Consider the following 26,204-nt stretch of genomic DNA (forward strand, 5'->3'; position numbering starts at 1 on the left):
CACAATTATGTAATATATTAATAGGGCCATGCAAAGGTACTTGGGGCCAAAATGCAAAAAGGGTTAAGGGGCCTCGTTCATTATGTTGAGACTTCGATGGATCCCTTGATTGGGGCCACCTAGATCGGGGAACCTAGGGTGCCGCATCCAATGCACCTCCCATTTGCACGGCCCTGTATATCAATACCTGCCAAAACATTTCAATTATAAGTTTTCTTTCTTTGATGAATCCTGTTAAGAGAAACACTTTAAAGAAGTAAAAGTAACTTTCTTTGATGATTTCAGGAAATATACACCAAAATATTTTCACAGCAAAGAATTCTCAATGTTCTGCATTTCACCACAAAATTGGACTTTAATATTTTACTGAACAGGAATGATCTAAATTTTGTTCTAGTTTTTTTTTTATTTTTTTTTAACTGCTTTCAATGAAGTTTTTTATATCAGCCAAATGGTGCAAGAAAGCCTGAGGCTTCTGCTGCAATAGCCAAAAAAAAAAATAAATAAAAATAATAATTAATTAATTAATAATAATAATAAAATAACTATTTGACTCCCTCCAGATGTATGCATCTATCAGCTGACCTTTGAATTTCCATAAGCTGTCAGCCTCAATCATCCATGGATGAAACTTATTCCAGTAATCAACTTGCTGGCTAAAAGAAAACTTTCGTGCAATCCACTCTAAACTTCTTCCCCCATAAGTTGAATTTATGCCATCCAGCTCTAAAATCATTTAAAACAGTTAAAATTTCATCCTCATTCATTTTACTTCCTTCTCATCTCTCAGTGACTTCTGAAGGGTATTCAATAAATTATCTACTTACCTATGAAGGAAATGAGATAGAGGCAAGTTTTTTTTTTTTTTTTTTTTTTTTTTCAACATAGCTTCCCTGAAATCAATACACTTGTTCCATTTTGTTGGCAATGAAATACCAGACAAATAAAATTCTTTGTCCTGTCCATCAAAGAATGCAGAAACAGTAGACTTCAGTTCATTATGATCAGCAAAGCTATGTACACATATATTTTTCTTGAGGTGTCAAAACAGGAAATAGTCCCGGGGGACCAGATCCAGCCTGTAAGTGGAAGGGTGGAAGTTCTGTAAAGTCACAGTCTCTCAAAGCAGCAGCAGCAAAAGCATGTGACCTGTACATTGGTGCATTGTCACGAACAAGCAGCACACCTCTGGAAAGTTTTCCATTGTATTTTTCCTGTATGACATCCCTTAGGTTGTACAGTAGGTATGCATATGATCCCCCAGTGACTGTCAGCTTGTGTTCCAAGTAGTGAATGAACAAAATTCCTTAAGCATCCCAAAAAATGGTGGCCATAATCTTGCCAGATGAAGGTTGTGTACAAATTTTTTTTTTGGTGGGGGAGAACCCTTGTACTTCTATCGCATTGAGCCTTGCTTGGTCTCGGTATCCTATGAACCTATGTTTCATCACCCATAACAATTCTGGAGATGAAAGTTTCAGGATCCCTTCCATAAAGCTCTAAATTCTCACATCATACTCTAGATTGCTTCTGCACAAGGGTCAGAAATCTGGTGACCCACCTTGCACTGACTTTAGTCATTCCCAAATGTTCATGGAGGATGGTTATAGCTGCTCCCTCTGATATGTCACATTCGCTAGAAATTTGGGACACCATTGACATAATTCTGGAGTGGTCGCTGTCACAGGCCTTCCTGGATGTAGATCATCTTCGATGGAGTCTCTACCTCACTTGAATTGTTTTGATCAGAATTTCGCCTGTTACTTTGAAGCTGCATTGTTGCCATACACAGCCAACTTTCATGAATGGCCTTTAGCCCATTTCCTTCTTTAGTGAGAAACTTGATGACTGAACGATGCTCCAATTTCAGCAAATCCATAATTTGATACAGCTGTCTTCCTCCTTTCTGTTACAGCAGCACAACCTAAAAACATAGTGGGATCAAAATTAGTATGATTCAAGTTGAGATATGTAGGAACATGATAAATCATGAATCATTGAAATATAACTATGGTAAGTACCTTAGGTAGATAATTTATTGAAAACCTTTAATATACACAACAATCAAGGTTCAAGCAATGGACTGCGTTTATCAACATGGAGCTTTACAATTTGAGAATAATTCTCTTAGTTCCATTTAGAGAGATTTTATGGAGATACTATCTAATGCATTCTTAAACAGGGAATTTATGGAGTTGTTGTTTAAAGAATTAACTTCATTTTATCAAAAGTAGCCATAACACTAAGGAAACAAGTACAGACAGACTGCATTGTCTGAATTAGGAGGAAGAAATGTCGACATCAAATGTTCCTCATGACTTGGACCAGGATTTCAGTATTAAAACTAGTTGCTCACTGTATGATGACATAACAGTAATTTTCTAGCTAGCTGCTGGAAAAATTTTTTTATTTACATTTTTTCTATAGGATCATCATCCACATCCAGAATCTGATTTCCTCTTTTCATTCTTCCTATGCCTTTCTTTTTTCTGAGCTGGACCCTGATATCCAGTGGTGTATTCGGGCCGGAACGCACCGGAATGACGTTCCGGTATTTTTCTAAATATCATAATAGAAAATCATTAAATTTATACACCTAATATTAGGAAACAATGGCATAATCAAAGGGGAGGGTGAAATATCTATTTTACCCATTGCTACTAAAAATATATATTAATAGTAATCTTTAAAATTAATAGAGTTCTTTAAAAATTTATTTAAAAACAAAAATATAAATTTCGCAATGAAACTTGAATGCTTCTTACTAAAACACAATGTGTTAGATACAGAAATCCAACGAATGAGATATATTGTGATGCATCCGAACGCTGCATTCTGATTCACCATGAGTTGAATGCTAGAACTGGGTTGTTCTATGAACTGTGAGTCTGAAGTCTGATTCAGTTACTGTACAGTCAATGTGGCATTATCATAGTCTTCTGGAGAATGAGCGTTCCAGTACTTTTTTTTTTTTTTTTTTTTTTAGCAATACACCTCTGCTGATATCTTTGTTTGCCCTTTGAAATGCAGCATAACTTTAGATATACTGCGAAGGTTCTGAATGTTGCCCCCTTAACAAAAAAAAATTTCCTGCTGGCTGTCCAAACTTGTCAAATTCTTTTGCCATGTGAAAGTCATATGGATATGTATGTTTTAATATTTTCTTGACATATTTTGAATTGTATTGTGAATATTTTGAAACTCCTGCAGTCTTCCCTTCCTTTTAGCACTTCTCTCCAAGAAATAATAAATAGTATTAGTATTGGCAACATGATGCAAGGATGCTTTGCTTCCTTGCATCATGTTGCCAATTTTTATAATTAAAACAAAAAAGGGTGTTTGTGAGAAGCAAAGCTTCCTTGGAAACTTTCCTTCCTTTGCTTCTCATACCAAGGATACTTAACTCTCAATCAACTGATTGATTAAATTTCCATTTTAAAGGATAATTTCTGTTGAGGGGAAAAAAAAATAGAAATAAACATAATATTTACAATATTCATGTAGCTTTTTTTTTTTTTTTACCTCTGCTCCAACTGCCATGGTACCATAGAATTTTAGTGTTTCCTTATTCCCTTCAACAATCTGCTTTTGTCCTTTTGTAGCTTGCTTTTTCTTTTGAGGCTAAAAGAAATTCCATAAATTATTGTTAGACACTTTAAAACACTTCAGAAATTAAACACCATTACTTATGACTTTTTTTTGCAATATAACAGTAATAATAATAAAAAGTAACACATGCCAATTGTTATAAAGCAACATCAATACATGCTATAATGCAATAAACAAATGGATAAGAAATATATAAAGTAGTCCTTAGTAGGGAAATATTAAGGATGACTGTCCCAAGGAGTAAGAAGAATAAAATAACAGAATCAAGAAAAATGATAAAACTGGCAAGAAATGTACAAAAAAAGAGAAACAGTGATATAATTTGAATTATGAAATAGCTTTTTTTTTTTTTAACTTGAGAAAATGATTTCCATTATTCATAATTTGCTTAGATGGTACAAAGCTATTTTTTATTAACTACATTTCATTAGCTTGTTTATTAGTTTTTCTAAATGTTGATCCAATTCTGCAGTTCTGTTTGTCATCTGATTTAATTATGAATTCTGATTAACCAGTTTTGTTTTTCATTATAGAAAACATGACAGCTGAACAAATTTATGGAAAGTGGTGGTTACATGTGTGATATCACTAGGTGTCTGCTTACAGCCATATGTTTTCATTGATATGTATTTTGCACAATTTAATTCATAAGCCACTACAAACAATACATGGCCCACTGTTAGCAAGGTATTGGCACATATGAAATCAGTTACAATGACCCACTTGCCAACTTTTAGAAACTGGAATTCACAACATTTTTAACATCTAGAATTGCAGGTCTATTGCAGTCCAGCTAAAATATATAGTTATCTTATAAATGGAATGTAAGAGACCTACATTCTAGAGCATTAATGATAATTTGAAAAAATTAATGTCTCACATCAAGGGTTTAGTGTCAACATTAACTACAAAATTTAATTTTTGTTTTGAGACAATTTTAATTTTACTTTAATGAATAACAATGCATATCATGTCACACAGCTGTATCCCTCTAGTACTTTACAAGTTAGTTTGGACTATAAGCACATTTCCAGTTAACCAAGAAAATATCAAATGACTTTTTCTTGGTTAATTACAAAAACATTTACTACAAATGATTTTGTAGTTAATGTTGTTTGACACTAAACCCTCAACATGATATATGATGTCAGTGTTCTGCCAAAGGGCAGATCCACTGACAACATTCAACAACCATATCTCCCTATCCTCAACCATCCTCTTCATCTCTCCACATCCACCATCCCCTCTCAATTAATTTTTCCTTAATCTTCCTTCCGAGCCTCTTTCTCTCAACTTTTCCCTCCATCAATCTCTCACCTTGCAACACATGTCCAATCCAATTTCTCTTTCATCTTCTGATTATTTCAGCCAGATATCTCTTCTCACCCATCCTTCTGAAAACCTCATTTCTTTCTTTATCAACCCATCTTTATCTTTTCCATCCACCTCCATAGCCACATTTAAAAATTTTCAAATCTTCTAAAAATGTCCATACCTCTGCTCCATTTAGTACCACACTCCATACCGAACACTGCACCAATATTTTCTGTAAACCAATTCCTAATCTTCCAGCTATCACAACTTTCCTTTAGCCTATTAATCAATTTCTAGAATCTGCCATCAGTTCCATATTATCTGCAAATGTAACACTCTCAATAACCTTTCCTCCATCTTCACCCCATACAATTCTCCCTCATCCATATTGTCTTTATCAAATGCCTTTTTAAACATTTCTTCCACATATGTATTAAAGGAAGTTGGGGAGAGAAAAATCCATCGCACACCACTTCTTATCACTGTCAGTATCACCATGTCCTAAACTAACTATTGTTTTTTGTTCCCTGGATAATCTAATCATTCTTCTGTTCTTCCAATCCATGCCTATATTTCTGGTGTATTCAGTAATTTAAAACAGTGATATATGACATAAGGTGGATAATTATGAATGCCTTCACTAAATACATTAAACTTTTAAAATTATTATCTAAAAATTATTTCAATTGTTCATGATGTTCAAAAAGTGCTTTATTTTTTTATTAATTTCTCCCCTTCTGCAACAAATTGTTTTGTGCAATTACAGTTTCAATTGTAAAAATTTTTTCTGAACTTTTTTTTTTTTTTTTTTTTTAGTAGAAAAAGAAAAGACCCTGTAAATATATATGTAGACTCTTTTATGAGTTCACAAAAGAGTCAATATAGTTAATTAATGCTGCTTACAAAAACAAACATTGAAATTAGTATTAGTATTTTAAAATGATGCAAGGAAGCAGGCTTATTCGATATCTACCAGAAAAAAAAAAAAAAAAAAACTACCCCATCTCATCTTTCCATCTTACAGTTTCTCTAATTCTTTCTTAAATTTATTCAAACTACTCAGTTCCACAACACCAGATGGAAGTTCGGTCCAACGATCCTTTTTCAATTGAAATGTATGTCCCCTTATGCATGTTGTCTGAGAAGAATAAGAATACCATCAGCATAGTTTAGTCAATCCATTTAAAGCTTCAAACCACTTCAATCAGGTCTCCTTACAGGTGGTGCTGCAATTTGCAGAACTGAGGTCTTATGTAAGAGTACCCTTTATATTATTGCCTAATCTTGTTCTCTTCTTTGCATCTGTTCCAAAATCCTTAACATAATACTTCCAGACCTGTAGGATTCAATTCAATTCAAAAAACGTCCAATCCAGTAGGATTGGACGTTTTTTGGTAAATTTTGTTAAAAGATGAGATATAAATTGAGAATCTTTATTTAAGGAAATAATAAAATTAACAAGTGCAGTTTAGATCAAATTTTAAGTTTTAAAAATAACATTCCAAATGACCTCTGGCACATTTAATACATTGTTGTAGGCTTTGCACAAAACTATGCATTACTCGCTGTAACAAATTTATATAAATTTTTCCAATTTCTTCTCTAATCCAGTCCTTAGTTCTTGAATTAAGAGTGGTCTTTTTCATTAACTTTAGCCATTAGATATTCCCCCCCCCCAAAAAAAAAAAACAAAAACGTCAGTGGTAGTCAGGTCAAGAGATCTTGACAGCCAGTGGATGTCACAAAACTTTGAAACTAAGTGCTCAGGAAACATCTCCTCAAAATGGCCACACTAAGTGTGCGGTGTTGCTCTGTCTTGTTGAAAGTCTACTGGAGTGCTATGAGAGAATCAGATGGCACTATTTATTTATTTAGGGGCATAAATATATTGCATTATCCCCAGGCACCATATAACCTGGCTACTCCTTGCTAATGAATTATGAGGACATTATTTCTTTGGATTGTAGAAGTACCAATATATCTCCAATTCATAAAGGTGGTTCTAAGCACAAAACGAATAACTATAGAACAGCCAGTCTGACTTTGGTGGTGAATATGATAATTAAAACATAATATGGATGTATCTAGATCAGTAGCAGCTGGTTATGAAGTACCATTGAGCCATGGCACTGCCACAGTAAACTGGAAAAAAAAAATAATAATAAAAAATAGAAGTCAACGATTTTTTTTTATTTTGTATTTATTACTGATTTATATTTATTTCATATTTATAAACTAATGTTATAAATGATTCAATGCACAGCTGCCAACATTTGGCTCTCAAAAAACTAGAGATCAGGCATTTTTAAGCAGGAAGAAAACAGATTTTCGGGGCAACACAATTTGACAAACCATAAGATGGAAACTTATTTATAAGACCTTTATGCCAAACACAATCAAAAGCCATTGAAATTTTGAAATATCAAGAGCAACTGCTTCAGTTTCACTTTTCCAAATGTTCCATTGAATTTGTTCATAGATGGGTAACATGTGCCAGAATATCACTAGTGGATCGACACTAACAGAATCCATACTGACAATCACTGACCAGATGGAAGGTTTCTAGATAGTTTGAGTTGGTGGTTAAATGATTTCTCCATTACTTTAGAAAGAGTAGAAGTAAGTGCAATGATAAAAAGGCAACACAGAACAGAAGTTCAAGAGCACAGGTTTTGAGAACAAGTGGAGAAATACCATCAGGACCTGGAGCTCCTTTGCATCAAGATTGTTCAAAATCCTTCTGACATCCTTTTGATGGAAGACCACAGGAAGCATTGAATATAGTGTACTGGGAATGGTAGGACGTGGTTTACCAAGATCATCATTAGATGAGTTGGAAGAAAAGTAGGATGCTAGTAGGTCAGCTTTATATTTGGTTGAAGTGGCAATCCAGTTTTGACAGGTGGGAATAGAGATGGACAAAAGTTCCAACAGCTTTGGAACTTTTGCCAGAATGCTCAACTAGCAAACAATCTATGGCTGTATTTTAATATAAAGCAACCATTACAAAAAATCTCCTGCATTCTTGAAAAGTATCCTATTTTCCTTTCTTTTTTTTTTTTTTTTTTTGTAACAGAGTATCCTTTTTGCAAAAAAACCTGATTTTCTCCTACTTACAATTGCCTGACCAGCTTTTTGAAAGTCAAAAGTTGGTAGCTAAGCATTTCTAAATGGCTGGTTGTTTCCTCCTACCATTTTCTCTGAATCAAATCAGCACCTCTTTATAATAACACTGGCATTGTATTAGAAGTAGCAAATAATACAAGATTGCATGCTATGCAGATGACATAGCAATATGGCATACCAGCAGAGACATGGCAAAATCAGAAATATCCATAAACAGATCACTAAAAGGAATTGTGGACTGGGCAAGAGAACTGAAATTACAGATAAATCCCCATAAAACTAACCACACAGTTTTTACCACAGACAGAAGCCGCAGAAAGAACTTTAACCCAGCTATCGCTATAGACGGCGTGCCCACTTCAAAAATGGATAACCCAAAATATCTGGGTATAACCCTCGACACAGAACTACGTTTCACCAAACACATTGAAAACAGCTCCAACAGAGCACTGAAGAAGTTAAACATCCTAAAAAGCTTATGTGGTACGAACTGGGGAGCAAATCCGAAAACACTTAAAACAACTTATACCTCACTTATCAGGGCTAATTTGGAATATGCAGCACCAATATGGGCGCATGCTTCTGAGTCTGCACTTGGAAAACTGGACAGGATCCAAGCAAGAGCAGCCAAAATAATCATCGGGGCTGTTTCGTCTACGAACAACACCAAAGCAGAGCGGGAATGCGGCCTTCAGACACTCAATCAAAGAAGAAGATATCACACAATTAAATTCACTAATAAGGCTAACAGCAGAGACATTGATCGTATCTCCCGTAGGACCTTTATAAATTGGAACTGCAGGTCAAGACTCAAAAGGTCATCTACCATGAAATACGATAAGGAAATCAGAGAAAGTCTTGATCTTGAACTCACAAAATATGACATACTTCAAGAGCCTACCTTACCATCTTGCATCCCCCAAAATACCACAATAAATTTGGATCTCATGGAACACTGTACAAAAAAAGAAATTGAGACCATTGTCAAAGCTATAGGAATCAAAACAATTGAGACTTATTCGAGGCGTGACAGTACAGATGTATACCGATGGATCCTCTGACGAGACTATCCTCAAGGGCGGAGCAGGCATACACACCACCCTGACAAATACTACAAAAATGCAACAAAGCATAGGTGCAGGCAGCATCGCCTCTAACTTTACATGTGAGCTAAGGGCAATCCTTGAGGCCCTAAATAGTTATATTTCACTAAGAGACATAGACAGAGCCAGAGGGCTTGTAATCTTCTGCGACTCAAGAGCGGCCCTGCTGGCAATAAAACATGGACGCACAGGACTCACACAGGACATTCACCGACATTTGGAGACAGTTCATCAATTGGGAAAGAGCTGCACACTACAGTGGATGCCTGCGCATGTGGGTATAGAAGGAAATGAGGCGGCCGATAAACTGGCAAAAGAGGCAAGAAACTTAAATCACAACACCTCAAAAACCATAACTCTAGATGATGCTAATGCCATCGCCAGACACAGACTCAGACAGAAACATATAGAAACTGATCACCAAATCTGCGAGATTAATGCAAATAGGAACATCACTAAGACCATTGCCAGACTGAGAACTCGACACATGGCAGGTATGAAAATTAGTGCGGATGGTACCAGAACTTATAAACTTTGCAGAAACTGTCCGAAAGAACAGCTTACTCCGGAACACATCTTCAGCTGTCCTGCAATTCAGGCGACTTTGCAAAGCATGGACGAATCCCCTTTTCAGGGAGAACTTTATAACGAAAAGATCGTGGACTTAGCTAAAGCAGTGATATCAGCGCATGGTTCAATTTGACTTCAAATGGACACGACACCAACCAACCAAATAATACAAGCTTAGGTGCTGTCTGACATGAACATACCTTATACAAGCTTATACAGCAGCAGTCAAAAATAAAATAAAAATTATGTACCAGGAACATAATGAGTTGTTGCCGCTCTACTCAGACTGATAGTGTGACAGCGGCAGCTGTTAAAAACATCTTTACTGCAGGAACTCATTATGAAACTGGTACAGTAAAGAGGCCGCCGCAGCTGAGTGGTCATGCATGCAGGTGCATAAGTACACGTGCCTTGAATGACCTGGGTTCAATCCCGTGACTGCTAAATATGGTGCTGTTTATGTATTCTGTCTATCTTGTGAACTCCTCTGACCGTTCATTGTACTAGTGTACAATGAAATAATTCGTATAAAATATATTATAATAACAGTAAAATTATCGGTCTATGGTAACTGAAATTATATATAATTTTGACACTCAAATGATTTTAATTCCTGAGTGAATACTTTATCGATTGTTGTTCCATTACATGTAGTATTTACTAAAGTATTTGACTTGATATCTAAATTGAAGACATCTTTCATAAATTTACAAAACTTCTTTCCAGCCTCAGAATTTAATCCTAGACTGAAATCACCAGCGAGAACTATAAGTATACGATCCAGTGGCTCTTCCAATAATTTTGCACCTTCAATGGAATATGGCATAAAATTATTGTTTATAAATTTTTTAACTATATATAACGACATCCCTGGAGTGATGTATATGGCAACAATGAAAATAGATTCACTATTGAATTTGCACAAAGATCCACAAATTTCTCCAATTTCATCTGATACCATTGTCACATTGCTGCTATTATGTTGTACAAAGATATGTGATGTACTGATGATAGTTGAACCTTCACGTTGATATATCGCAAAAATCACCACTACAAACATCCAACCTTTTAAATAGAGTCACATTGGAATGGTTTAAGTAATATATGTTCATTATTATCCAACCATGTTTCACTTAATATCAATATTTTGGATTGCTGTAAGATTGTGTCCTTTTTGCTATCTCGAACATGGGCCCGTAAACTTTGTACGTTCATTGACGATATAGATATACCACTTTGTATGAAATCTTGCAGTTCATTCTGTAGAGATGGTAGCTTATTATTTTTCAAGCGATATAGTTCAGCACGAAGTTCTATATTACTAGCAGCTTTGCCGTGGTGAAATAGTCATGGGGATTTGTAATATATAAACCTTACAATAAGGTCACTTGGGATAACGCCACATATACAAGTTGCTGTTGATGACCTTTCTCATAATTATATACAACTTTGTTGAAGGTCCATCCTTGAGATTTATGTATAGTCAAAGCACAAACTAAAGGAAATTGTGTACGTCAACATGTTAATTTCCTATTGTTCTTGAATGGAATCGTTTTATAATAGGTACAGATTAACTAGATAAATGTGTATCTTTCACATATTGTTTATAACGAGATTGAAGGTTATGTCCTGTTTTTGACTCAGAAAATTTCATCCATTCGTTTAACTGTTTCGTTGTCCTCGAATTCGAAATGTACTAGAGTATCGATTGCACTGTTTACCAATCCATCGACCACATCTATATTTGTAGTAATCATGTACGGTTTTCCTTTTAATATATGGAATGTATGAAAGTCCTGCAGTTTCAGTCACTGACATTTTATGAATTTTATTTCGCATACTTGTTAATTGTTCTTCAGAATGATATCCGTGGTATAAATCTTGTGCAACCACTTCATGGGTTTCATCTGCAACTAAAGCATTTGTATTATAGGCATTTACATCACTATTTCTTTAAAATAGTTGAATCCCTTGCGGACATAAATTAGTAGCATCTTCTTTGGTAACAAATCTCGATTCTATAATTTTAAGTTCATCTGGTAATAACGCTTCTCCATTGCCCATTTTTGGAAGAATTTTAGAAAATGTACTATCACGCTGTCGAACAACTTGTTATTTGGTTTTTTGGAGCATTAACAACTAAGGCCATATTGCTCCGGGGATATGTGGTAGTCATTCCCTAACCTTTCTGCATCCTCCGTATTTGGTGGTCACGGGCTCGAACCACGGTCTAATCAAGAAGTGTGTGCTAAGCACTGCTGCTCCTGCCCACCTGGCTACGGAGGCGCCCGAACAACTTGTACTAATTAATGAAATTTTAGTGAATGCCGTAATTCTGCAGCAATCTAATGACTTGTTTATAAATTCTTTCGATTCCAATATAGAACGAGTAATGTTAGCTGTTATTCCTAACGATCTAAATGCAATTTGCAAATTTTCTGCAGTACGCATTCGCATAATTTTCATTGCCACATATAGCAAATGTTGGGGAGTTACTCCATAATGATCAGATCTACGAATTTCACTCGATGCCATCATAAAAGGAGTAATTTTCAATCCATTTTTAAATTTTCGTGCATGTCCCAAATATATAGCTGGAAAAGAAAGTTCTTCTATATGTATATCGAATATGAAACTTGTTGGAGATGATTTCTGACCCAGTGCTATACATAAATATTTATCTTCAGACCATAATAATGTTTGTTGTTGAATTAACAATAGTTCATCATCATTGTTGACAGGTTCCACAATTTCATCTGATTGTTCCTGTTCACTATCATCATCCACACATATCATCCTGTAGAATTTATACAAAGGTGAATTTATCAAATACTGTAACGATATTTTCACTATTTTCTTCTGCACACATCCTTGTAGATATGATGATTTATGTATGAGTCTTTGTTTTATATGTACATTAATGGTATAATTGTCATCTAATTCTCTATGTAACTGATGAACCATCGTATTTATGTTAACTGGTACATTTATTACTTGTCCAACGATCCCATATTGTCCATGTTCATAGCTTAACGACGAATTTGCATGAAGGGTAATCGTGGTGATATCAAATGCTCAGTTACAACATCCAGTGGAGACAAATGAGTAGGATATGTTGGATATATAAATCCATTTGATGTGGCCATAGTTGGTATCCGTCCCTCTTTTAATGAAGTATGACATGTATTACACGTCATGAAAGTACTCATTTCTCGTAAATGAAATACATTTTCAAGTAATTCGTATGAAGTTGTTGAAAATGGTTTCAAATCTAATTAAAACCATAAACGATCACAAACATTACAACTAAATCCAAATGGGTTTTTGTACACTAGTTTTTCAAACTCACTGCCAGTTTGTGTAGACACTATAGGGATGTAATCAGGAATCTCATTATTAGCCATTTCCAATTTCGCTTTTTTTCGTGCACAATAATGAAATTCAGCCACAGAGTTTCAGCTGGAGTTTAAGATTCCTGATAAGTATCAGGCATAGAACTTTGTGGTTGAATTTCATTATTTCAGCTCAAGTTTTTTTGGGTGTAGTTTGAGAACTCCCAGGCATAATGAAACACTTGTTGAATTTCATCTGGATTCACATTTCTGTCCAACTTCCCTTTCTTTCATGATATTCCTTCCAATGCTGGACTGTAGATTTTGGCACAGTCACTTGTGTATTAATGATTATGCTGATATAACAGTATAATGTGGGACGTCACTGCTCAATTGTACTTGTTGTGTCACTGCAACTTGTTGCGTACAATTGAGGTTTTTTGGGCATATGCGCTGTACTTGTTGCTGCAGTGATGCAACAAGTGCAACGCATGCGCATCAGGTTTCGTGACAATTTCTAGGTAACGTAACGCTTTTTTCCAAATAATGCTGGTAAAAACGTTTTTAACATCAAAAACTACCCACCTTTATCTGTCCATCCCCTCTAATAATTTGTCTAATTCTTCTTAAAATTTGTTTAAACTACTGATGTCTATAGCACCAGATGAAAATTTGTTTCAACAATCTTTCTACTGAAAGAAAATTTTCAGCGAGGATTCACTAAAAATTTTCTGCAACCATCCTTTTTTGATTTGAATTTGTCCTCTTATGTGTGTTGTCTAAGAACGAGTGCCATCAGCATTTAGTTTACTCAGTCCATTTAGAACCCTAAACACTTGAATCAAGTGTCCCAGCAGGTGTTAGTCTCCAATTTGTATAAATGAAATCTTTAATGGTAAGAGTACTACCCAGTGGTGAGTTATGGTGGGCTTGCGAGAGCCCATTGTTATTTTTTTGAAAATTTGCGAGCCCATTGTTGAGACGATTATTTATTTTACAAATGAAATCCTGAATGCAATTATTGAGTACCCAGAGCCGAAACTACGGTGGGGTAAGCGGGGCCCCATCCCCAGCATTTTAATGGTGCAATCGATCAGTTATGTATTTTAAAATTGCTTCATTTTTGATTTAATTACAGTCGGACCTCTGTTTAACCAATTTCTTTATAGCAAATTTTTTAAAATTCCTCTTGGTAATTATATTTAAAATAGTTTCCGTTGAACAAAGAAAATTTTCATATAACGATGGATTACGAGAGACAACTTTGTATGCATTGCTCTTACCTCTGGTCTTTAGGCAATTAGAAAGCGCAAATTAAGGGTGAAAGGGATTACCGTTTCACAATGTTAATGAAACCTATGCTAAACCCTAAAACCTATACAGTCATATACCGAAAAGTCACACTAGTCAATATGTCAGAGGATTAAGAAGATTCCCAACATGGATAATAGCCTCTGGTCAACCTGTGTTGGGGTTCCCCTATACTCCACAAGAGGATCTACGCCTTCCAGTAAATTTCTCCTGTCTATGTGTATGTGGTCACAGTAGCTGAATATTCGCGTGATTCCTATATTTTGCACAATATTCAAAGAACTAGTGACAGTAGCAACGTAGAGGGGGAGTGGGGGATTGAGGCAACTAAAATATATAAACTTTACAAAGATGAAATGTTGGCAGATTTTGAAATTTTGTCGAGGCTTTCACTGTACAGAAAATGTTCTAAAATATAATGGCATGCAGGCAATAATAAAAAAAATAAAGAAAAACTGCATGCATTATATTGCCAATCTCCAAAAAACCAGCACGAATCGGGGATGATTGCTAAAGAACTTGATGTGGAAACTATAAAGATTTGGTCGTGTGTTCGGGCTACAATGAGCAGCTTGTAGCTTGCAGATGGCAATTGTGGGTTAAGGAATTATCCTGCATTGTGCAAACATTTTGAATCAGAAGTTAAATCAAATAAAGAAAATAATGATATCATTGAAAGAAATTTTAAACATATGCTACCGGAAATCGTGGAATATGAAAGAACTTTCGTCTCGGCGGCAAGACGGTGAAAACTGAACAAGGAATTTGTTTTCTGATAATATATGAAATAAAAATTAATGATTTTAGAGAGTTTGTCAAAGACAGTTTATCTTTAAAATCGAGTGAAATTCCTTTTTCAATTAAGAAAGCCAAAAATATCTTTGAAACCATTGCCATTAGCAGTGCTGAAGCTGAGCAAGCTTCCAGCGCAATGAATAATATTGTGTGAATGAATGAATAGTGTTGACAATTAAACACATTGCAGATTATGATAATCATACATCTAAATGGAAAACTACTGCTTCAATTTGATCCAGAGCATTATGTCAAATCATTCCTCTGTAATCACTGCTCAGATATTGAGCAAAGCTCGACAACAAATATTAATAAAAAAATTGTATATGGCAATTTTTAGAATAAATTTTTCTTGAATATTGTGTAATAATTTTTTTTTCATGTAATATTTTTTATATTGTGGAATGTTTTGTCATAGTTTTTGTTATTTGTGATATGGGAAATATTTCATGTTATTTTTTTATTCCCAATATTAAAATTTTATCATGAGAAAATGTATCCATTATATTTCCCTAGTTGTAAAAAAAAAAAAAAAAAGAATAAAAAAAGTCGTGCGTCTGCCAAGTATGCACAGTAGAAGGTTTTATGCAAAACATCCTTTGCATTTCTTTTAGATATTTTACTACTACATTTACCAGTTAAATAGCAACTGTCACCTCTCAGCCCATTTTTTCAATTCTTTTAAAGTCTTACTGTAGTAGTATGCCTTGATTCCTGTCATTAACCATAGCACATGCTTCTTGATTAGACCGGGGTTCGAGCCCGGGACCACCAAATATGGAGGATGCGGAAAGGTCAGGAAATAACCACCCCATATCCCCGGAGCAATATGGCCTTAGTTGCTAATGCTACTAAAAACCAAATAATAAACAAAACAAACAAACTATCATTAACCACCCTCTGTATCATCTGCAAACTTATACAATAAGCTTGATATGCCATCATAAATATCATTAATCCATACGTAAGGATCAGCACTGAACCCTGAGGGATTCCACTAATAACATCAGTCCAAGAAGAGCAGTGCCCATTTATATCAACCCTCTCTATATTCTGCCACTCAACAATCCTTTATTCATAGCAGTAACTTGTGTTAACTGGCAAACTGCTCCCATTTGTACAGCAGTCTCTCATTTAGAAGTGTCTACACCTTTACTGAGATATAAGGATTTGATGTTAAAATTATTTTTTTTATTCAGTTCCTTTGTTAATGGTTTATAGTAATTAATCAGGTTGGTCAGAAAAGCTTTCCTCTTAATATGTCCATGTTGTGATTTCTGTATACTGCATTCCTCAAGATGATCCTGCAACAAATCTTTTAAGTTTACTGACGGCTGAAGAAATTCAAAATGAGCAATTCCCTTAATGCTTTGTTCAGGCTTCAGGGGAAGCATGTTGTTTTTTTCATATTTAACCAAACCTCAAACTTTTCATGAGATGAGATGGGTTTGGGGTGGGATAAGTTTCAAGCTTCAAATGGAGTAGCTGGATTTTGTTTTGGGGTTAATTTGTTTACACATGTTTCATCACCAGTAACAATGCAATCTGGTTCCGCTTCACCCTTTCAACTTCTTACATAGTTCTGTTAGAGTGAGCCTTTCAATCATCATTCAAAAAATCGTATTTCCTCCTAACTTTGAACAAATTTTGCTGTTACTTGATGCATTTTCAGTTAAGATCGTCTGATATTATTCATGGGATATTTCCAGTTCATCAGAAATTCCTCAGATGGTTAATCAACAGTTGGAACAAATTTTTTCACACATTACAGCACACTTCACACCATTTCATCACAGCTTGAAGTTGAAGAATAACCTGTATGTTGGTCATCTTCAACAAATTCTCAGCTATTTTAGAAACATTTTGTCAACTGTTACATAACAGCCCTTCTAAAATAAGCATCACTAAATGCAGTTTTTAACACTGGAAGGATTTCCACTCTATATTTCCCATTCTTCAGAAAAACTTGATGCATATACACCTGCTCTGCTTTTGTATCCATTACAATTGCCACACAGGCCTAAGATCTGTTTATATTTCAACATGAGCCACTCATTACTGATGATAAAGCAGGATGCAACTTGAATCAATAATTTTTTTATCCCTAGAGAAGTTTTTTCTGTTTTATTAACTTAAATTGGCATATTAACTTATTTTCTAGAGTAGCTTTATATTCCTAGTTACAATACTTAGTTTAAATTTTAACTTAGAGATTTTGTAGGTTATTACTTAGTATCGGTAAGGGTATCCAATCTACATCTTTTAAAGTTTTGCAGCTCCGACGAACGGAAAGTTTTTTAGCTATATTTAGCCGCTTAATTGACTAATTGTTATATTAAATTATTTTCTATAAGTAGCTTATAGACCTAGTCAAGATCCTTGGTTTATTCTGAATTCAGACAGCAAGATTTTGGAAGTTAATACTTAAGTGTCCATAGATTTACTGTTCGTAACTTGCCACCATTGTTATACGATACAGCATTATATCCCGAACTAGATAGCGTTAGATTAGTATAGTATTTAATATTATCAATTAATCAGTAAAATTTATTAATTCTGTTAAACTTCACTGTCAATTAAATTGTACTTTTTAACTAAATACATATAACGACTTAGATTTTACAAACATAACAATTAATTAATACATAACTTGATATGGAAATTATATTGGAACTCTGAGATAATACTTGATAATGAAAAAAATATATAGATATAATGTTATAACTGCGTTGGGATACAAGTTTAGGGTTATAATTTTGTACTGGAATTGAAATTTTATTGAAATTGAATCGAAATCATGACTCAGACCAGAGCAGCAAAGCAAAAGGCTCAAGTTAATGGGAGTGCTGTGGCTGAGGAGGAGAATATGGGGGGCAGTTGCCCTCTGAATCACAGCCTTTTAAAATGCACTGCTTGCTTGATGTTTGTGGAGCAATCAGGTATGGGACATGATTTGCCAAGGGGATGTCTTTGTGGGTGCGCAATGTAAGGAGTGTGAGGAAATGAGGCAACAACTCAGTGTTGTTATGGGCCTATATGAGAGCTTGAAGGACAGGTGTCCTCGAAGGGTCTAAACTGAGGGGCCCATCAAGCTCTCAGCTGCCCACATCAACACCAGAGCTTGCACTTGATCATCGTGCAACACAGCGGCAACCCCCTAAGGCAGAATGTGCTGGTTCCACAGGAACTAGTAGTTGTTGATGACTATTGTCAGGGAAATGGGGAACATGGTATGTAAAAAGGATAGGTGGAACAGGACCAGGGTATGTCTTCCAGGGGGCAAAGGTTGATAACTTTGTAGAGCAGATATCATCTTTTAAGGGCACAAAAGGTGATGTTGTACATGTTGGCACTAATGATATTAAGAGAAGGAGACTGGTGGAATTACTTAACAAGTACAGGTTACTGTTGGAAAAAAGCCGTGAATTAGGGTTGAATTTGAAAGTGTCTGCAATTCTGCCCAGACACAATATGATGAGAGCCTTGTCGATCAATTCGGCCCTGGAAGGATTGTGCAAGGCTCAAGGGGTAGAATTTTTTTCAGCCTGGTCTATATTTGTTAACAGGAGAGACTGCTTCTACAGGGATGGGATACACTTAAATAGAAAGGGTGCAAGAATATTTGCTGATGCTATCGAGGCATAGGTGGGTCGGAAATCTGCTAGCTTGGGGAGATATAAGGACTAATAGATTAACAGTAGCCACTGACAGAGGTGAAAGTGATTCTTGCACTGCTCCTATTGGAATAAGCAGTAGCCTGGAAAACAAGATGCAGGGTATTTCAGAGACTGCTGGGAGTCATTGCAGTATAAATAAACACGAGTTGTGTTAGGGTAGCTAAGAATAGGAACAGGTGCATGTATACTTCGTTTACACCAATGCTAGGAGTTTGGTAAATAAATTTGATCAATTTGAGGTATTGCTCAAAACATCAAAGGCAGATATTGTTGGGATATCAGAGACATGGTGTCACACAGATATAAGGAATGCAGAACTGGAATTTGGGGAGTACAATGTGTACAGGAAGGATAGACAGGATAGGAAGGGAGGAGGGGTTATGCTATTAGTTAAGAAACACATAAAATCCAAGGAAGTGAAGCCAGTCGACATCGCTGGACAGTGCAGTGTCGAGTCAGTTTGGTGTGACATAAGCATTGGAAGATAAAAATTGAGAGTAGGAGTGTGTTATAGGCCTAATGACTCTGATGAGTATAATAAGAAACTGTACAGGGAAATAGTGGGCCAGTATATCAGAGAGTCTTATAATGGGGGATTTTAATTTCCCAGATATTGACTGGAATTTGTGGGTTGGTCACTCATACACTAGCAACGCTTCTGTGGATTTATTGGATGATTGTTTTCTACATCAGCATGTTCGGGAGACAACTAGAGGGAGTAATACTCTTGATCTGATTATCAGTAGTGATTATTCATGCATTAAGAATCTGCACATAAAGGAACCACTAGGTGGCAGTGATCACAGTGTGCTGAAGTGGGATTTACTCAAAGAGAACTACCATCAGGGGTAAAGGGAAGGGTTTTTGCTTTCATAAAAGCGACTACGGTGGTCTGTGAGAGTATTTAAATTCTATACGGTGGGACCAACTGATGATGTTACCAACAACAAATTCAAAATGGGAAGCATTCAAAGAATTAATCTTGGAAGCTACTAGACTTTACATACCAACTAAGAAATATTGTTCAAGGTTTAGGCCTAAATGGATGTCAGATGAACTAATGAGACATATGGCAGAGAAGAAAAATGCATGTGATACATATAAATTAATGGGTGACATGGAAGCTTATGATAGATATAAGCTGGTCTGTAACCAAGGCACAAAGGAGATTAGGCAGGCAAAGGCAGATTATGAGAAATCTTTGGCAAAGGATGCAAAGAAAAACAGCAAAGAGTTCTTTATCTATCTAAACTCTAGAAGGAAAGGGGTGAATCAGATTGGTCCACTGGATATTGATGGTTCAACTGTTGATGATCCTGCTCAGATGGATAACAAACTAAATGAGTATTTTGCATCTACATTCACACATGAGGACTTATTTAGGGAGGGGCTAGGTCTGGAGACTAGGCACCTACGAGGTGATCTGATTGAGGTGTATAAATCCTTGAATGGTTTGAGCATGCTCAATGCTGATGGGATTCTTCCATCAAAAGGGCGACACAAGTAATTATAGAACTGTTAGTTTAACTTCTGTTCCAGGAAAATTAATGTAGGCACTGGTAAAAGAAGTACTGCAGGACCATCTAGACAAGATTTCAGTTATAGCTCGGACATAGCATGGTTTTGTTAAGGGAAAGTCTTGCCTGACCAATTTGATTGGATACTATGATGTGGTCACAAAGGAACTGGATGCAGGAAATAACTTTGATATCATATATTTAGATCTTAGAAAGGCTTTTGATACTGTTGCACATGGAAGACTGCTGAACAAATTGGAGCAGTGTGGCATTGCAGGCAAATTGCTGCTATAGATAAAGGGATGGTTGAGTGGGAGAAGACAGCGGTGGTAATCAATGGTCATTGCTCATCATGGATTAATGTTATTAGTGGGTCCCTCAGGGTTCAGTGTTGGGTCCATTGCTGTTTTCTGTATTTATAAATGATATTGATGATGTTATATCAAGCTTAATGTCCAAGTTTGCAGACGATATGAAGGTTGGAAGGGTTGTTAAGGACACTAATGACAGTACACTGCTGCAACAGTATCTAGGAAAGTTGAGCAGATGGGCTGAGAGATGGCAAATGAAGTTTAACATTGACAAATACAAAGTACTACATATGGGAAGCAGTAACCCCAGAGTAATGTATCAACTCTGTGGTACTACACTGACAGTGGTAGAGAACAAAAAGAACATGGGAGTAATTGTGCAGGCAGATATGAAGTTTTCTGAGTGGTGCAGACTGTCTGCAGGAGTAGCTCATGGTGTCTTGTCAATGATATACAGGAATTTTTCTAGCAGGGATAAGGAGGTGATTATCCCCTTGTATAAGGCAATGGTAAGGCCACACCTTGAGTACTGTATACAGGTCTTGAGGCCTCATTTTAAGAAGGATGTAGAACTGTTGGAATGAGTACAGTGAAGGGCAACAAGATTAGTGAATGAAACAAAGGGTTGCTCTTACGAAGAAAGGCTTTTGATACTGTTGCACATGGAAGACTGCTACACAAATTGGAGCAGTGTGACATTGGAGGCAAATTGCTGCTATGGATAAAGGGGTGGTTGAGGGGGAGAAGACAGAGAGTGGTAATCAATGGACACTGCTCATCGTGGACTAATGTTATTAGTGGAGTCCCTCAGGGCTCAGTGTTGGGTCCATTATTGTTTTCTGTATTTATAAATGATATTGATGATGGTATATCAAGCTTAATGTCCAAGTTTGCAGACGATACAAAGGTTGGCAGGGTTATCAAGGACACTACTGACACTATGCTGCTGCAACAGGATCTGGAAAGGTTGAGCAGATGGGCTGAGAGGTGGCAAATGAAGTTTAACATTGACAAATGTAAAGTACTACACATGGGAAACAGCAACCCCAGAGCAACGTATCAACTCTGTGGTACTACACTGACAGTGGTAGAGAATGAAAGGGACTTGGGGGTGGTTGTGCAGGCAGATATGAAGTTCTCTGAGCAGTGCAGACGGGCTGCAAGAGTAGCTCATGGAGTATTGTCAATGATATACAGGAATTTTTCCAGCAGGGATAAGGAGGTGATTATTCCATTGTATAAGGCAATGGTCAGGCCACACCTAGAGTACTGTATACAGGTCTGGAGGCCTCATTTCAAGAAGGATGTAGAGCTGCTGGAACGAGTACAGAGAAGGGCAACAAGATTAGTGAATGGAACAAAGGGGTGCTCTTACGAAGAAAGGCTTAAGTTTTGCAAATTACAGTGTCTGGAGACTAGGCACCTGCGAGGTGATCTGATTGAGGTGTATAAATCCTTGAATGGTTTGAGCATGCTCAATGCTGATGGGATTCTTCCTCAGATTAAGAACCTGAGAGGGCACAGATTCAAATTGAGGAAAGATAATTGTAGGATAGATGTGCGGAAGTTTGCCTTTAGCCAGCGGGTAGTTGATGTGGAACAGACTGTCACCTTTTTTATGGAAGTTGATAGCCTAAATAAATTTAAGGCTCAGCTAGACAGGTATTTGGAATGAACGGAGGGGTGAAATGGGAGTGGGTTTTTTTTTTTTTTTTTTTTTTGGCTGATGCTTCATAAGCTTGCTTTCTTGCATCATGTGCCTCTACAAATGCTAAATGCTAATGCTCTCCTATACTTACTCATCATTCTGACCCTCAACCTAAACTGCTTCTTTTATAATAAATGAAGTTTTAGAACTTTTTTTTTTTATCATACCACAAAAATAATTTGTTTTTTCAGACGTTCAGGCACTGAAGAATGAAAAATTAAATCAACATTAAACTTCTGGGGGTTGCTGGGAATACTTAATATCCCACCTCAATTCTATATCCCCTTGTTCCTTTGGCTCAGAGTCACTTCTATATATCTGAATCAGCCACTCCAATCCATTTCAAAATTTCAGGACTTAGAATGTTTGTAGTGACATTTGGACCAAACCTTATGCTACTAAGTTCAGGTCCTCCATGACAGTATAGTAGTTTCATTACTTGTGACTAATCTGGAGAGGTCTGAGTTAAAAATCCTATCAATGACTGGAGGACTTTCTAAAAGTGTCTTCAGTTGAGGCTGTAGTTAGCTGATCTCAAGCAGAAAGAGTAGGGATGTTCACCTCACGAGTTATTCAGGATTTTTTTAGCTGGCACAACATATTGCTCCCCCACTACAGAGTTTTTTGTTTTTTGTTTGTAAAAAAAAAATTACTCAATGCTGAGGAAGTCCCCTCTAGGAAAAGGAGGGTGGGTGGATCTGGGAGTTCCTCTCCAGAAAATTTTTAGAAAATTATGGTGCCAAATGCACCAAGTTTCAAATTTGGGAGATTTTTAAAAGGTCTTAAACAGTTTTGAATGATTTTTTTTTTCCCAAGATTTCAATAAAATAATTTTTATCATTTTGGCTGCTTGTTACTTTTGCCTCTCACTTCTTTGTTGCAGTGTGTTTGTCACCTTTCGTTTTATTTGATACTTCAATAATATTGCATTTACACAATAAATGTACACGTTCTCATTCCCTGTGATGCTTTTAAATAATAGCATTATAAGCACTGATTTGACATCAAGTTACTAAATTTAAGTATAGTAAATTGGACAAAATTAATTTATTTATTTATTATTCAAAACATTTTTATAAAGATTTCCACAGTAAAAGCATTATCATATTTCTTATTACAATTTCTGTTATTGCTGTTCATACCTAAGGCTGCATGATGGCTCTGAATAAGCTGTGGGTTTGTTAAGCATTGTGATTGGCATTTATTAAGCATTTTATTTATTAATTAAGCATTGACTGGTGTATGCTTCAACAGATGAGCTTTAACAAAGTCAAGCTGTGCATCTAGCTTAACTCTAAGCCAATGTACCAACAGCATTACTAACTATAAATAATTATTTTAAAATAATTATGTTTTTGTTTTAAATATATGATTTTTAAATTTTTTAAATTCTAGAATGCTTTTTTTGGCAGGCAAAAAAATCCTGCTTGTATATGCATAACACTCGGTAGAGCAATATGGTCTAAGTTGCTAATGTACCTAATAATAAACTGGGTTAACACATTCACCCTATTCTCTAGCGCCTCAAGAGGTAGAATCACACAAATCCCAGTTCCCAATCACATTATTATTATTAGTAGTAATAGTTTTTTTTTTTTTTTGTAGTTGTTGGCACATCGGCTTCTGTGGCCATAATGCACTTCCCAAGGTTTTTGCAGTACTTTGATCCAAACCCCAAGGCGGGATTTGAACCCGCGACCTTTGGGTTGCCAGGCAGGCACTTTACCCATCTGGCTAAGTAGTAATAGTGGTGGAACTGCCAAATGAGGCAAGTTTATACAGCATAAGCCAAAAAAAAAAAAAAAAAAAAAAATGTACCCACAACACATCTGTCCATCCCATCTAACAATATGTTTATTTCTTCCTTAAATTTATTTATTCCAACTACATTTTTCACAACACTAAATAGCAGTTTATTCTAACAATCAATTACTCTCTGGCTGAAAGCAAATTTTCATAGATCTTTTCTGCAGCCATCCTTTTTCAATTAAATCCTACTTTATTTGCAATACAGGAGGTACTTGATTCATTAATCCTATTTCTGGATCAGTGTAGTAAATGATGCTTGAAAGCATTCATATTTCATATTTGTATCTATTTTTAAACTGTTTTACTCTTATGTTGAGTTAGTAATGTTAAACTGAGGTGTCTTTCATAAAAGGAAGTGTTATGCTTTCATATACTTCTTTTATATATGTAATTTTAGATATGTACTTAGGTAGTTTTCACACTTCACTTCAAACAAAAAAGTTGGATAAACATCAGATTTTCAGCAAATGTTCTGTACATCCTTGGGCAGGCTTTATGCTCAACCCCAATTCCATAGCTTCCCATCCACCATTGCCCACCAATACAAATATTGTGAACTGAAAATGGCAGCTCAATCCAATTAAAGTCAGTAAACCTAACTTTACCAATGCAATCATGTAGTTCTGCTAGTTATTACACAAACCACAATGTAATGATTCACTTCTAGTATGAAGTGTTCTGTATTAAGTTTCACAAATAATGCTGATATCCAATTCTTATGCAGTGACAGATTTAAACTGTCAGGAAACTGAAGTGCAAAGGGAACAGGTTGGCCTTCCCATTACAAGCATGTTCGCAAGAGGGGTGAATCCTCTGAAACACTTCCCATATCTTCTTTGATTTATGCCCCACAGCTAGAGCCTCATGCACCTAAGTATAAATCTGCCCCTCAACTTATGTTGCTATACAGTAACCACTGTTATTTTTGTTGTTATTTGGTTTTTAGGAGCATTAGCAACTAAGGCCATATTGCTCCGGGATATGCGGTGATCATTCCCTGACCTTTCCACATCCTCCGTATTTGGTGGTGACTGGCTCGAACCCCGGTCTAATAAAAAAGCGAGTGCTACGCACTGCTGCTCCTTCCCACTTGGCTACGGAGGCGCCTTCAGTAACCACTGAGCTTCCACTGAACAAAATTATGTCTTGTGCAATTTCTACAAGTCACAGACCATGTGCTGAAATTATACCTCAACTCTAACAAACAGATGGGGCCAGCTCAAGGCGTACATCATAGGTGCAGGGAACACCAATTCTTAAAGTACAGAGACATTTTGGTAATAAATCAACTTATGTTAAGGGAACCAAAATTATATGGCAATCAAATTATGAAACCATCGCTGCAAAATAAATTTAGTAAACCACTTTAAAAACAAAATCAATTAAAGATGCTGCCAGCTCACGTACAGTTCTGAAATAGCTTTGCACTGGACACGTGTTAAGAACGATCTGTTTCCTTCCTGTAACTAAAAAACATTAGCTTAAATCAATCCAACACGTGTACGGAATGGGAGAAAGGTTAAGCAGAAACTGCAGGACAAAAAGAAATATTAAAAGAAGATAAACATTATTTAATAAGGTCTACTTACCGGCATTTCAAGTCTGTTCGGATAAGGACTTTATAAAATGTCACGTCTGTATAAGACAAAGTTCGCCCGAAAAAACAAAACAAAAAAAAAATATATATATATATAGCAGTCAGATATTAAAATTGAAATGAATTCCGGAATTGCTATCATGTAATGTGAGCTAACAATTTCATGATCCACGAAACGAAAATTTTGAAAATCACCTGTAACACACGGTTCTCGTGCCAGCGCGACATCTGCAAGCTTCTCTTTTCTTTATTTTGTTCTGTCAATGTTATTCGTTTAAATTTTGTTAAATTTTGTTAATAATTTAACATTATTAATATTTAAGGAAAAAGGATATAAAACTAATAATTTTCAATTCGTCTGTTGTTGTAGTGGAGTTTTAGGAGTATTAACGACTAAGGTCATACAGGGAGATATACTTTTGCAA

At 35.9% G+C, this 26,204-nt stretch overlaps 1 protein-coding gene across 1 annotated transcript in view; it reads right to left on the reverse strand.

Annotated features, from left to right (window-relative positions):
* The window catches only part of LOC150079107 (transmembrane protein 208), a 64,141-nt gene extending 38,269 nt beyond the window's left edge, over nt 1-25,872 (reverse strand). Inside the window, exons 1-2 of the mRNA XM_090383125.1 lie at nt 25,772-25,872; nt 3,523-3,621 (exon numbers count right to left, since the gene is read on the reverse strand). Of these exons, the coding sequence (XP_090239251.1) occupies nt 3,523-3,621; nt 25,772-25,777 (105 nt within the window). The 5' untranslated portion in view covers nt 25,778-25,872. The remainder of the gene's footprint in view (nt 1-3,522; nt 3,622-25,771) is intronic.
* Nucleotides 25,873-26,204: the final 332 nt, after the last annotated feature.

Source organism: Mastigoproctus giganteus, chromosome 10 (assembly GCF_048544385.1).
Source record: "Mastigoproctus giganteus isolate SK-2022 chromosome 10, ASM4854438v1, whole genome shotgun sequence".
Taxonomy (NCBI): Eukaryota; Metazoa; Arthropoda; class Arachnida; order Uropygi; family Thelyphonidae; genus Mastigoproctus; species Mastigoproctus giganteus.